Raw genomic sequence first — 15,835 nt, forward strand, 5'->3', positions numbered from 1 at the left:
CTCAGCTCTAAGTCCACGTAGCCGTGTCATGTATGTATGCACCTTTATTCAGGCCCTCACCATGCCGAAACAACACAGACAAAATAGGTATAGATGTTTTAATAGCAATATTGTCTACTCAACCTATGCAACATACCAGACTGGCCATCTCAAGATTACTGTGTTTATACATATGATGAAACTTTGATAGGGTCTCTCAAAAATAAAGAACTAATGAGGTATGGAAGTGTAATTACAGCAATGTCTCTGTAATTTATTTTACAACATTTAATGTAAATAAAACACTGCAGCATTCATTGAATTTCACTGTTCACACTGCCCCAGCATTTTACAGTATCTATATATCCACTCATACCCAGCAACACTCACACACAAACATACACACACAATATTGCCAATAAATGCACTTGGCAATTAAACTTTCATCAAACACAGGTGCCATCCATGAAACGTGTCTTTATATGATGCTTTGTAACATAAATGTTTTGTTTATCTTGCCACCTGAAATTCTGTGTCATGATGGGAAAAGGAAAGGAAGTTCAAACATCTGTGTTTATTCAGATATCATTATTTAATCAGAAGTTTACTGGTTCAGAATCAATCACAAGTGTGATTTAATTAATTTAGACTTGTTGCTTTGAAACATGGGGCAAAATATTTCACAAAGATGATCTTTAAACAGGCATTTTGACCCAAGGTCATTAGAATGGAGAGCGTGTATGAGGTAAATACTGTTTAGGCAACGGGCTGAATATATTAAGTGTGCATTTGTCTCAGTTTAGTCATCTTGATTATTGGCACCATCAACACTATTATTTTAGTGAAAACAATCGCACTGATGGTGTTTTTTATTTTCTAGTTCTCACAATATTAATTAATACAGAACACATTATAATATTTTAGATATTTCAGAGCGACAACGTGCAATTGTTATGTGCACTTATACTGTACATAATCTAAAATTCATATTTGCAGATGATGGGCGCCATTGAATGTGGGGTGGATCAAGATGACTGACTTAATATCACACAATTAATCCCACTTCTAATTTTCACTTGAACTAGTCTGTTGGGATCACAGAATGTCTGTATATGTGGATATTTTTGTGTGTTCATGTCTCTGCATTAATTTGCATACATACATGTATATAAGTGAGCGTATCTTAGTGTATCTTGGTCTTTTTCTAACCACTCCTCTCTCAGTGAATAGGGATTAGATTCAGTCTGGGTAGATGAGGAAGCCAGAGAAGGTGCTGTACTTGTTTGTGTTCCCTCCATGGACCTTCCCTCCATCCAGCTGCACACACACCTCATCACCCACATCCAAATGCAGGATCACACTGTTGGAGGCGTAGTCGTAATTCTGATCAGCGTCCTGAGCGATGGCGCTGGCTCTTACCTGTCAGCCACAGAGGACATATGCATTGACAATTAGAACATGGACAAAACTGAACAAACATTTACAAATGTCACTGCCACTTACTAAAAAGCTCAAAATCCTCAGCATCTCTTTAAAAAGAAAAACCAAAACATCACATTCTTATCCTTTATCACATACATTTTTGTCAGGCTTGGTGAAAATTTATTATTAACAGTCTTTACATGAGACACCCTCAAGTATGACACCTACAACACAACATACAATGTGGATAAACAACAACTGTGACCCTAAAGGTGGAGTGAAAGTACAGCCACTCTGCCTATTATTGATCAGCTGTGGCTGGGGATGAGGGCAGAGGGCCAGTGGATGGAGATCTGATTGGGTCGTGGAGATAAGCAGACCCACTGGGGACAACTCATTGTCTGTGGGGAAACTATAGCTCATCGAAGAAACAGAATCACTATCCACACCAGCTATTGACCTGTTGCTTATGATCCTGGACCAGCTCAATATGCATGATATTGAGTGGCTATGCCTAAGCCAGACAGTTTCACATTTACATGCAGTGTGAGAATTCAGTCTTATTGACCCAGCAGCAGTGGATCTTTACTTGTTTGTTAACACCTTTAATTGGGTTTACTCATTGTGAACATTTAAGTACAGTATGCATGACTATATTGTGTTACAAAAGTAGAGGTAACAGGATTTGTCAATTTATTTATTTTCATTTTACTTCTACTTTTCACAAGCAACACACTCATTTAAATATTATTACAAACAAAAATATTTTTAACAAATGCAAAAATTGTAATACACTGTCTATCCTGCAAAACTTTCTAAGTAGGATGTATCAATAATTTTGGTGTAGCAGCTCCAATCATATGACATATGTCAGCCATCAGTGGCCTTGTGTCTGGCTCAGTGTCCGTCTACGGGGGGAGCACTCAATCTATGTCAGCAGCCTAGACAAGCCACGCACATCTCCATGACAGCCACAGAATATAATCTGCAATTCAACTACCATCATGTCATTCCCATCACTGGGACTCCTTTCTCCCCATCGAGCACGCATCAATTTAAAAACAGTCAATCGCTGAGTAACAGAGCCTGACTCACTGTAGCTAACAAAAAAATGCTCTTTCCCCCTGTGCCCAAACATTTCGCCCTAGTCTGAGCAACATTGTTCACCTTCTATTAACTCTGGACTTGTACTGTATTGCCTGGACACTATCTATTGGTGTCCTCAAATCAAATGCAGGTCATGGATGCTCCTACATACAGCATGTAGGTGACCAGTGGTTTGGCATGTACCTGTCCGCTCTACACCAAATTGATTAAGTACCCAAAGAAGTCATCTCCTGAGGTTTTCCAGGTCTGCAACCACACACTAATACCAACCATTGCTGTTGTTGCACCGCTACAACAGTCTTGTTCCATTAGATTTCAGACACTGTAGTTCACATTGGCCTCTTGTACACATACATCTAATCACAAAATTATTTGTTACACTGATAGAAAATAAGGTTACACTGGAGAGATAAAATATACTCAATGGAATTTGGCATTAGGAAAATATTAAATTTCTTTTGTAAAATCATAAGAATGTTAATTATTCAGTCCCAAATTTTGTGGATGCTTTTGTTGTGTAAACCTTTTTTAATTAGTGTAAATAAACACTGAACATAAGCGACCCTATCTTAGGCCCCCATAAGACCAGCTTTTAAATAACAGCACCAAATCCATTGTCATCTCTAAAGGTTATATTGCTGTTCTGCTTCAATGTGTAGTGACAGCCAACACCACATTTGCATCTTTGGATGTATCTGACAGGGACAATGTTGTGACTTCCTATCGAAACCAGCTCTATGTGATCATGCTCATTATTTTGGCCAAACAGTGTAACAGAGAGAGGTATATAGGGAGATCTTTTCCCTCTCGGGCCTTCTCAGGTTCTCATGACTTAATGCATGGAAGTGCTGCTGAATTTGTACAACAGATAAATATTTATCACTCAGTGTAAAAGATAATTTTGCCAATATATGATATATGAATTGGTGCTTCAGCTGATGTCCCTGTGCATAAAGGAATAATGCAAGTCATCCATTAATGCAGATACCAGACAGGGAGGCATGAGAGAGCCGAGGTGGGATTAGGACAGGAAGCTGACAGAGAAGATGGAAACGACTGGAGGACACAGGCTGATCTGTGTGAACCAGGCAGCACACTGTGCTGATCCTAGAGGTAGAGGGTTTTGAGCCGTGAGGCAGGCCCCCCCCAGGGCTTGCCTGTGGCTGTCTCTGTCTCCGCCTAGCCTTTTCATTATAAGGCCTCCAGTAAACACACTTGGGAGCAGAGGGGGCCACAGGCGAGGAAGCTTTAAGGAGGGGTGGTGATGTGGGGAGCAGCTGCAGTGTCATTTTCTATACAAGTGGACCTGTAGTTCAAAAGACAGACAAGGATAGACAAAAAGAAGGACTAGGGGAAAGAAAACAAAAAAACAAAAACAATGGCCAGAGGGATGAGAAAAGTGTATGGAGGGGGCCTGGAGTAAAAGACTGATCAAGCAAGGCTATTTTGTGAGACCAGGGGAGATGTGGGAGTATATGAAGTCTTGTTTTTATCTGTGGTGCTGTGCTCCACTGGTAATAAAACTGACAGGATTCATTCACTGTGATATACTGACCTCTTAGAGCGGAGACAATAGAAAAGTAGCTTTTAAACTTACCTAAGGGACTCCAGCACATGGCTGTATGGTTTGGGATGGGGTAAGGGGTGATGTTGTGGAAATAGAATATTTATTGAGCAGGTTTTCCCTCTCCTCTGGGAGCACATGGATTGTATGGCGACAAACGACTGGCATTGAACTGTACCTTAAATTGCTATTACCTGACATTCAGTATTCTGTGGGCACAGTAATGGTAAAGCTGTTCGAAGCCTGAATAGGATTGACACGTTCTAATTATTGTGTTTCATTAGACGCACATCATTTTATTTAGATCGCTTTCAAACTTACAAGGCAACATTCAACTTGTTTCCATAGAACAAACTCTTTTCTGTATCTAACTCTTCCCTGTTCCTTGCTCTAAGACTAATTATATTTCACCTGTAGCACATCTATGTCTCTGGGAAGTTGATACAGGTACCGGTCATTACAGCGAGTGATGACATTTTAACACCACTGTGTGAAATAACTTGACCTTTAACAGAGCTATTAAAAGAGTCTATGACAGGTGAGAAACAAGGAAAAGATTAAATGGGAGCTGTGCCAGGATCTATTTATCTTCATTCATCTTTGTATTAAGACTATCACTATAGATATACAGTTGTGCACTTGCACTATAGAAATAAAAAGGTGTAGGTGAACAGCTCATATACCAGTTAATTAGGGTGACGCTACCAAGCTTGAATTTTGAGTATCATAAAATGCTTCTATCCCTGACAGTGAATTAAGAATAGAATGATAAAACACGTTTATTATAGCAGTGGCACCAATAAGACATATCTACCCATAAATATTTGTTTTGAGCAAAGCTGAATCAGTATTTAATCTTTAAGTAACATAATATGTTTCCATTATCTTCCCAAACTCAAATGTGATATTACTTTGTGTTCCTTAATTGCACATATATAACAGCTGGAGTTGATCAGCTGAGCAAGAATAGCACTAAGCTAATATTCATATCAAACACTGGAATTGTACTGTAAGTCAAGCAATTGAAGTGTGAGCCCCTTCATCAGAAATCCCCTAACTCTGAACCCTTGTCATGCTGCAATGATTTAGGAAACTGAGCAGTGTGAGCAGGAAGGCTTTACAAAGTGGGGATTTAGTGACGGTAATAGGTATTGGATCTACAGGAATCCCATGGCAGCCCTGTCACAGTCACCAAACCCTCCTGAGATAGCACATTCATGTCGTACGAGAGTCCGACAATTTGAACATTATTAGCAAAGATAGAGGCAACATTATATATAAGACATTCTCAGAAGAAATGTATTCATAATTATTTATGAATAGATTATTTTCTCATTTTGTAACGATCATCTGCACTTGGTGGATTGGCGCATTAACACACTTTGTGCTTTCTTTCTCTGGCTGACCTTAATCACTCATCAAGCTGAGACATGTTGAGTGGGTGTCCATTGGTCATCATGCCCGATCTTATCCTGGCCTTCACCACCGGCCTCCCTGATGCCTCATCTACCAGCCCACTGTCTCTACATCTCCATTAAGTCATCCATCTTCCTCTGCTCCACCCATGAACTTCACATCGACTCACTCATCTCATTTTGCTCTCCCTTTTACTTTCTCTAAGTGGACGTCTCGGCATGTCCCTGTCATGTTTAGTCTCTTGCAAGTCCTCAGTCTGTTGGAATGGCTTCTTAATAAATGGAAGTTTACCAATGACCCTGTCTGTTAAGGTGTAAAAAGTTACAACACAATCGAAAGGGCATTTTGGCAAATTTGTGGCTATTGCAATGCTCGTTTTTATTTAAAATCCCTAGTGGGCAGACAACATATCCAATAAAGCTTCAGCACCTACGGCAAAACTAAAACAGACCATTTGATTCTGGAGTTAGGAATGCAACCTGTCAAACACAGTGCCCATTTAGTAAACCCTAGCCGCTGACTGGCCTCAGGCAAAGTACCCACTTGCCTCGGGGTCTCAATAACTCTAAACATGATCAGATAGTCTGCAGTATTTCACTTATACTCTGTGTTCATCAACCAGCAGCTCTGCTGAGGTACATCCCTGTTCAGTGAGTGTTCTATTTAAAAAAACTGTTTAAAGAGGCCACCTGATGGGTGTCAGATGGACCTGGGTGAGGTTAAATAATTGAGCTGAGTGAAATGATAATTAATGGAGAATCAATGAACAAGCTCGGGAGGGGTTAGGAAAGGAAAGTATAGTGGGTGTTCAGGGGATCTAATCTAAGATGTCTAAATTATTTAGCAGCCTATGATGACTTGAATGACAACATAGGACATCAAACAGGCAGCCTTATGCATATTCACATTTGTGGCAGTATGCATATGCAATCAAATAAAATGGTTATGGATAATGATTTTAGGCATTTTGTTTTACATCTCACCAAATCAAATCTGAATGAACATTATTATATACTGTAGTCGCTGTGTACTGATGAGCTACACTATATGAGCCCACATTACAGTTCCACCTGCGTAGAGGGATGCCTGAGTAGAGTATTTGCATTTAAGTCCTTGATGAATGAATGAATGTAAAAAAAAAAAAAAACTTGAACATTGTTTTCCGAATTTAGAGCCCTCCTAAGAAATGACTGTGATTTTTCCCACCTCCATTCTCTTCCCCCCCTTCAGCCCCTCTGTCTTTAATTAGTGTCTAGGGAATGAGGGAGTGGATGAGTAGACTGTCAATTTTATATTCATTATTTATTTAGCTGAGGTGTAAACTGACTGGTCCACGTACTGACAGACATTTCTCCTGTGCTCTTTTGCACTTCTGTTTAGGCAATAATCAAGCTCTGTGTATGATACTTACTAATTAGTCTGTTCCTTTTGGCGGTGGTGGCTGCATTCTGCCACTTGTCATTTAGCCACAGTACATGTGGGAATGCAAATATCTGTGGCTGCGATTTTAGACTGTATAGCCTGAATTCCCCTTAATGAGGAGAAAGATTGCCGTTTCATTCTTTATGAAACAGCAGCGACTGTTATGTTGTTACCTGCTAAGAGGAATGTGTTCTGAATCTGAAGAGCTCAATGTTTCACAGGTGAATGTGAGTTACTGATAACACAGGATGGTCAAAAAAAATCTTTGGCATATTGTGTGTGTACATACGTACAGACACACACACATTACATTGTACGCACACCTTCATGCATGGACATACACACACTCTTACTAACCAAGCCATTCTTCTTCAGGTCTGCCCACATGCTGGTCCCATCACCACCTCTCATGAGAACATGGTAGGTGAAGAAATAGATGCCAGGCAGAGGGCAGGTGAACTTGCCAGTGCTGGGCTCATAGTAGTTACCTACATTGGTCACCACATCATCAAACTTCAAAATTTCATTTCCCTCGTGCTGCTTGCGTAGGCCTGCATAAAAGGCGATTTTGGGAGTATAGAGTGAAGGAGAATAACCACCAGGACCTGGACCTTGGGGGCCTTGTGGCCCTGGTTTGCCTGGCTCTCCAGGGGGTCCACGGGCTCCTGGAGGGCCAGGAATGCCTGGAGGCCCTCGAAGCCCAGATCGTATCTTCTTCCCGGAGTAATCCTGGGGTGGTGGAGATACAGCTGTCAACTCCTGGCCTGGCTGAGAGGTTGCGTAGGGGTCACAAACCATCCGGCAGCTTCCAAGCATTTCATAATGGCTCCCTGAATTTCCACTGTTCCCTCCTTTGGTTGTGTGGACCAGCAGGGGAATGGCCACCAAAAGTATTAGAACCATGGCCACACCTACAGCGGCTCCAATGACTCGTTTCCTGCGACTGAGCCGTGAAGCGGCCAGCGTCAGGAAGTCCTCTTCCCCCTTGGCAGGAATAGTGCCGGCCAGGATGAAGCCTCTCAGAGAACCAGTATGTGAAAAGCTAAAGAATGATGTGGAGAGGAGTGAGGGGTAAAAGTGTATGACTAAGCCAAGTATGAGAGAGAATATAAAATGGCAGATGCTCAGGGTGAAAACAATAGGATGAGAGTATTCTAAATTAAAAAATGATAAATGATAAGATGTCCGGGAGACCAGAAAGAAAAGTTTTCAACACCTATTTGTTTAAAAAGATGAAAACATTACAACCCAGAGTGAAGTAAACACGAAAAACAGAATCACACAAAACACAAATGTCTCAGCTTTGTGGTGACGCCCAACAAAAAATTATCAGATGAAGTCGGGTTTGGTTTTTTTTTTGTTTGTGATGTCTCCTGTCTTCCTCCAGTTCAGTTAAATTTTCAGCATCAAACAGAAACCATGTCTAGCACTGAGAGGGTAGTAGTAAAATCGGAGCTTATTAAAAGTATGTTGAAATGAAGGCTGGTGTTAAATTCAGCTCATTGAGGAAGGGGTGCAGGCAGGAGGAGGTAAAATTGCAGTTTATTTAAGAAGTCCACACCTGCAAAGCACAGTATTTCACTTCACATGGATGTCTCACTTAATGCCATGACTGTGAGTGACAAAAGTTCATCAGAGGTCTTTTCCTAATACGTTCATCTTAGGATTTCACTTTTTTCCTAGTTTGACTCTCCGCATTAAAAAAGGTGCTGTTAATAACAGTTTTGTCAACCTAGGAGTGCTTTCATAGAGTCCTCCTCTGGCTATATTTGGATCTGAAAAGGGATAGCAAACAAAAAATAATAATTAGCAATTGATTTCCCCCTTCTTGTAACCATACACACACATAATTTAATTGTATTTTTAATGCATGCATTCAACTATTGTAAAAACAAACAAAAAAACGTAAAGTAAAAATATTGTTTGTTAAATATTATGGTAATATTTTATAGAAAAATCGAAATCATTATTTCGTTCTTTATAGATGATACATGTAAATTACCTAAATATGCTAATTAAAAAAAACTATAGTCAATCAATGCCTCGTTTACGTTGAATCTAAAACTGCTAAAAGACATAAGAAAGACAGAGGGAAACTCACCATATGCTCTTTATAATCCAAAATGATTTGGTGGGAATAAAATTCCCTGTACATCAGTTCATCCCGCGTCCCACCAAAATGATGAAGGATTTTGGATCGCTGAAGTGCCTGGACAGCCGACGGGCGCGCAGGGGATGCCAGGAAAGTGATGAGAGTTTCTTAATCAGCGCATAATCCCCCCTTTTCTTTCCAGGTAGAGTTTAAAATGCAACTAACTTCAGAGGAAATTAAGCCCATGAAAAACCCACCTGAGCACTTTTTGACGCAATTCCAAATGAGAGGTGCACGCAAAATCGGACGCTCCTATCCAGAGTCCACAGTATCGTCTATCGCTGTGTTTGGTCCATGGGCAGTCCTCGACACCTGTTAGATCGACCCCCCCCCCCCCCCCCCTCTCTCTCTCTCTCTCTCTCTCTCTCTGTCTGTCTGTCTGTCTGTCTCTCTCTCTCTCTCTCTCTCTCTCTCTCTCTCTCTATCTCTCTCTCTTTCGCATCCACTACATAGTAGTAACATTTTTATTTTGCATTTCTGCATAAACTGCATCCAGAGTCATGTATACGAATACTGAATATTAACAATGACTATTATAAATTGTTGTGATGGCTAATAATAAGAAACACATTTTACACAACAATGTCTTGTGATTATTGTTGGTCTTATAGATGACCTAAAATCAAATGGCCAATCCATTTCACTGTAAACTTACTCAAATGCAGACTACACTAGATTTATTACTTTGATTTTTGTCTTGTTAGGCTGACATTTACCTGTTGTCGGAAGCAAACTCTTAACAAGCAAAATGTTTGATAAACTGTGAAAATGAAGGCAGATGTTTTCATCTTCTTGGTGCTATGGAAGGGAGGACAGAGGAGGGTGACTAAGTAAAAGCTGCCTCGGTATGATGTGTGAGGAATGGAGAGGAGACACTAAATGTTCCCCAGACCAGGTCTGTGTGTGTGACTCGCATCCCACTGCTATAAAGCCTCATTAGTGAGACACCCTGCCCCACACATTGTGCTGCTTTTTTTCCTATAGCTAAAACCTTTCACGCAAACACATACAGTGACTGCACTGTGGTGGATACGCACACAAACACACACGTAAACCAAATAGCCGTATACATGGACAACACATTTTCAAATCATTTGATATGAAAGGCCACGTTTCATATTCTTGTATCAAAACAATTCTCACTGTTACTAACAGCAGGAAAATATTATGATACCATAGGCTATAATACGTTTTCTTCTATTTTAAATACCACACAATATCACATTTTATTTCAGAAATTTCATTTCAGATCTGTAGCTCCTACCATAATTTCCTTGGAGTTTTATGTCACATGTCTGACAGGGACAATAGCAGATCTAGGAGTATTTAAAGTTTAATGGCTGAAGAGAGGGCAATAAGTCGACATAGAGTATTGATGATTCCCTTTTCATCAACCAACACCTCCTGGCCCTCCTCTTCTCTGATGTGATGACCACTGTCTGCCAATATAGCTTTAATTTAACCTGATCTGCCACTGGTGGATAATCACTGTGTCACTATGGATAGTTTTCCAAGGAGGAGGAAGGACTGAATGTAGTGCAAAATTGATATTGAGGGCATGAACATTTTGGGTATGATAACCTATGATACTTCCATTGGGATATGCTGGTACAGCTGAGCAGCCCAAAGACGAGTTAAATGGTGTGTCAGTCCCAGTTCGCAGGTCACTCAGTCTGCCCCCGTGAAACACTGCTCAGAGGTCCTGAGCAGTGTGGGGCGATAATCATTGCCAACAGTCAACTGCAATATGCTAGGGATTGGATTTTTAAAGCTTGATAAAATATTACTGAGATGATTAATATTGAAATATGTGCATGTCTTTCAGCTGTCTGTCTACCTTACTCTCCATTCTTTTCTTGATTTTTTCCCCTTAGTATTCGCACTCACCTGTAATTTTAAAAATATGCATTTTGTTGATGAAATGTGTCCTTTTTTATTGAATGCAATTGCTTTATCAGCTCACTTGCTCCAACTTTACAGGGACTCATACAGTCTCCATTTCCACCAATAAAAAAAGGCAACTGGAGAATCAATGCTGGGCTGTTTGAGTTATTAGTTTGTTTAATAATTAATTTCATACATTATGATACACCAAGAATAAATCCCAGTCTTTTGTGCACACGCCTGCATAATTCGAGCTCTAGGTTTTCTCTCTTCTGTTCTGTGCAAACAAGGAAGAGAGGAGCAGGAACTTATTTATGGACACATTACTCATGTTGTATTTCTCTTCTGCTATGCCTGTTTCTTAAAGACACACTAATTCTTCAATTCAGCCATCCACAGCAACATTTAAATAACTCTTTATTTTCTCTCCTTTTTTATTTGTGAAATCTACTGCACAAAACAAACCAGTTGTTTTCGAGCAGAATAGTAATGGCTCAGTGTTACATACTATTATATTATCTGTTACATATACTCTTCACAGGCATAGGTGAATTATTGTGCTTTGCTTGGAAATAGGAGCAGCATCACACAATTCACACCAGTGCAGTGAGTGTGACCGAGCACCACCTCTCGATGACATATTATTCTCAAAAAGCACATACCTGCTAGAGGGCCATCACTCCCCAGGGGACCACTGCTCATGTCTTCCTCAGTTAACACTGACACAAATTCAGCTATCAAGCTCCCATTCTCTTCTACATAGATTACTGTCTTGTAAATCAATTTAGAGGTCAGTTTGGAAACGAAGAGGTGATTTGAAGGAAGTCTAAAACCCAAGACGAGAGGAAAGATACTGGAAATTTTGCACATTTCACATTAATGTATGTACATCAAGACTGTTGATGTACGTACATTATAGCACATATTTTGTAAGATAATTCAAAGATAATTCAAAAACTAATATTAAGTTTGTTTATTCAGACCATCTGGTCCACGCATCACATTGTTCTTGCACTGTGGTATAATGTATGTATCATTATCTTCCTGCTGTAACGGTGCATCTCAGTACAGTAAATGCATATTTCTAAGTGCACAGGTATGGATGTGTCTATATCCTGGTGCTGTGCTGTTTCATTAGGCTCTGATTATGGGGCCTGATGCAGAGTGACAGTGTGCAGATTGAGTTGCACAACCACAACCAATTCTCTCTATTAATAACAGCCCTTCACACTGCCGTCCTGAACCACATTTATTAATCACAATTTGTCATCTGTCCGATGCTCCACCTTCTCCTTCTCCCTTTCTCTTCCCTACCCTCTTTTTTAGGTATGTTCTCCTCCTACTTCCTCCCAGCAGGGCCAGTTATCCTCTGCACCTCCCCATTCCCACCCCTCACACCAGCTTTGTTCGCCTTCAGCTCAGAGACATGGACCAGCATACAGAGGGATGTTCTCACTTTCCTTCCTCACACACACACACACACACACACACACACACACACACACACACACACACACACACACACACTCTCTCTAGCGCACTCACTTTAACTGCACTCTAGCCTGATTAATCAGAAGCTCTCTGGCTTTAATTGGCCAAATAACTGTTATAATAACTTGGATTGTGCATTTTGTTTTGGTAACAATTTGTTGAGGATTAATAAATTATAATAAAACAAACTTCAATTTATAATCAAAGAGTACTTGTGATGCTATTTGCGACCTTTACAACATATACAAACCGTGTACAGTGTAATGCATCATTATAAACATGTTCAACCATTTGCTCAGAAGGGAGGCAATGGCTTGTTGGAGAAAGAGATTCTTTTTTGCTTTAATCCAGTCATCTAGAGTTTCTACATACACAAAATGCTGACATTTAATAAATATGTATGCTGGCATATGTACATATCATAATATAGCATTGTTGTTGAGAAAATATTCCCAAAACTAAAATCACATTTCTGCTCATGTCCCAGTCAAATGGCCCTTGACCCCACTCAGAAAGATGATTTATGACTCAGCTAGTCTCTAAGGTCTTGGCTCTGCCACTCCAATTTGCAAGCTGCATTTCTGGTCATTATATTGACACTTTTCTGATATTCGTTTGGCCTGAACTGCAATTTCATCACGCAGCAGAACTTTTCCTCTACCTTCTTTCTCTAGGAGTTGCAACTATACAGACTGTATGCGGTGGCTCTGCTGCTGTGTGTTGAGGCTTTGTGGCACCACTGTTCTTCTAATTACACCACCTCCCACCAACCCTTTCACTCTTCAGCGCTACCCACCACAGCCCACAACCCCCATGCAGAGAACCAGGGTCCCTCTACTGTTTTATTTCTTTGATTCTCTGAATGGGTGTTTGGGGGGAAACAGAGCCGATTTTCATGTGCAAATGTCAGTCAGTCCGCTCCCAGCAATCACAGGCCCGTCTTCTCCAGAGATCGGAGCTTGAGACACAGCCTGAATAATTTAGCAGCTCTGTGCCACATTGCTTTAGGGTCGCAACCTTCTAAAGTGATGACAGAAATACGCTGGCTAACTTCCCCTCCTATTCACTCCCATTACCACTTATTTACCGTTCATGATTCCAGGCAGACAATGCAGAAGGCCACACTAGGGATGGGGGGGTGGGGGGTAATCATCAGTGCTGTATAAACTGTGTCATACAGCAGAGCATAACCAAACAATGACATTTTCAGAGCATCCCCATGTTGGTGGCGATCCCCTTCTGTGCCACACTGTGAAATAAACACATGCCACACACGTGATCACTCAAACCAGCAGTCACAGACAAAAGAGATGATGGGCACATAAACACAGAAAAGGTCGAGAAGTGACACACAGCAGGGACGAATGTCTACCAATATATGAAAGGTGTGGATTAAGATCTAGATAGTGGTGGCAAAAAACAGTCAAATCTTCTTTTTCAGCGAAGGAAAGATTACAGTGAATCTCAAGGTATGACAAGAGAAGCACAGAGACGTAAAGGACAGAGTGAAAGAAATTAATCCGTCCTTCCTTACAGACTTACTCTAAATTTCTATCATTCAGAGGGAGACAGGCTGCACTTGGTCTGACAAGGGTGGTCATCACTCGTCTGCAGCAGGGCTCTGACAGCAACATGACGAGGATGAATGGACTGTCCAGTTATCCCAACCAAGACACATGCTGCTGGAGAAATGATACATTTATCAGCCTCCTAATTTCTTTCAGTCATGACTCATTCCCATCCCCTGTTCAATTATCTTTCCGGTGTGTATTTTTCACCACACATCATGCAATCAGTACCTTGTACATAACATTTACCCCCAGATCCATGAGATTTTTCATCGTGAATAATTCTTATTCACTGATAAAACTGGCATTGAACTTTGTTCCTTATGCAACTGCAAACAGTAAAACAAGTCAAGGTGTCTCCACAGTACAGGGGGATATTGTTGGAATGTAAGGCAACAGCTGTGAATCGTGTGTTAGTGATGCAGTAGGATGTTCCCATGGAGATGTCAATTGCGATAGCCTATTAGTCCAGCCGATGAGATGCAGAATTGCTAAGAAACACTGGGAGGAAAGAAAGATGCCTCCCTCTAACCTGTTGTCATGTACTGTAGTCAGTCAAGTCAAACCTGGTCTGGTCAAACGTCTTTATGAAGAGCTTGGGGTATCAGTGGGCACGATTTGACCTTGTGTCACACAAGGACACAAGAAATCCCTCTGAATTATTGAGAGTGATTTTTTTGGTGACATATGGTTAGTGGCAGTCAGGAACGCCATGATAAATTGTGCCAAGCCAGAATTACACGTTCTCATTTTTTTGTATGTCTTTCTCATCCCACTACTTCCTCTGTCTTACATGACTGCATTCTCAAACTGACTTTTAAGGCAGCTTACCTAGAAGTTCTGTAATGAATCATCATGATAATAGTAGTGTTCACTTTAGGTTTTGTTATGCCTTTTAAGTCATAATTAAGGGCAAAATCTAAACCATGGATCTGTGGATTGAAAGCTTGTACACTATATTGACAAAAGTGTTCGCTCACCCATCCAAATAAATGAATTCAGGTGCACAAAGCAAGGTCCATAAAGACATGGATGAGTGAGTTTGGTGTGGAAGAACTTGACTGGCCTGCACAGAGTCCTGACCTTTGGGAACACCTTTGGGATGAATTAGAGCGAAGACTGCAAGCACTGTGTATTTCATAAACACACTCCTAAACCTCGTGGAAAGCCTTCCCAGAAGAGTTGAAGTAGTTATAGCTGCAAAAGGTGGGCCGACGTCATAGTAAACCCTATGGATTAAGAATGGGATGTCACTAAAGTTCATATGGGTCTAAAGGCAGGTGAGTGAATACGTTTGGCAATATATGGTGGTGTATGTTGATCAGTTTGTTGGTCAATCAGTCCAACTCTTTGAGTCAGAATAAAAAATTCCAACAACTGTGTATGTATTGCCATGAAATTATTAGTGTAAATGTCTACGTACATACAGACTGACTCTGGTAATCCACTCACTTTTCATCTACATCGACTCTGTCCCTTATTTTGTGTCTTAACATCTATGAAACGGATTGTTATTTCATTTGATACAGATTTGCGTGGCACCCAGAGGAGGAAGCCTAACAAGTCTACCTTCTGGAACTCAACAGGGAGAAGAGTTGTGAACATGTGGATAGATGCTCAGAATCTGGAGAGCTAAATGACCAGCAATGGCCAGTATATATGGCCCTGTCCTTGAGGTGTGGGATTTTACACAGGCACCGGGATTTCAGTCTAACTGCTAACAGCCTGTGGAAGCCAGTGAAGAACCTCCTAAAGGAAGAGGGCAGGAGTGATTTGGCGAGGATGAAAACGAGGCATCATTCTGAGTGGGAGGAGGGAGTAGGAGGGGAA

At 40.8% G+C, this 15,835-nt stretch overlaps 1 protein-coding gene across 1 annotated transcript; it reads right to left on the bottom strand.

Moving 5' to 3' along the window:
- Nucleotides 1-7,950, bottom strand: c1ql4a (complement component 1, q subcomponent-like 4). Its single transcript, XM_067528545.1, has 2 exons — nt 7,268-7,950; nt 1-1,398 (listed from the first exon to the last, which is right to left on the bottom strand). The coding sequence occupies exons 1-2, from the start codon at nt 7,811-7,813 to the stop codon at nt 1,219-1,221; spliced, it is 726 nt and encodes a 241-aa protein (XP_067384646.1). The 5' UTR covers nt 7,814-7,950; the 3' UTR covers nt 1-1,218.
- Between the last annotated feature and the right edge of the window lie 7,885 nt (nt 7,951-15,835).

Source organism: Channa argus, chromosome 13, assembly GCF_033026475.1.
Source record: "Channa argus isolate prfri chromosome 13, Channa argus male v1.0, whole genome shotgun sequence".
Lineage (NCBI taxonomy): Eukaryota > Metazoa > Chordata > Actinopteri > Anabantiformes > Channidae > Channa > Channa argus.

What these genes read in the sequence shown, in the direction of transcription:
- c1ql4a (XM_067528545.1), bottom strand. Translation starts at nt 7,813, where the DNA reads ATGGTTCTAATACTTTTGGTGGCCATTCCCCTGCTGGTCCACACAACC. An exon ending in ACCTGAAGAAGAATGGCTTG is followed by an intron (nt 1,399 to 7,267) that starts GTTAGTAAGAGT and finishes TGTGGCTGACAG; the next exon opens with GTAAGAGCCAGCGCCATCGC.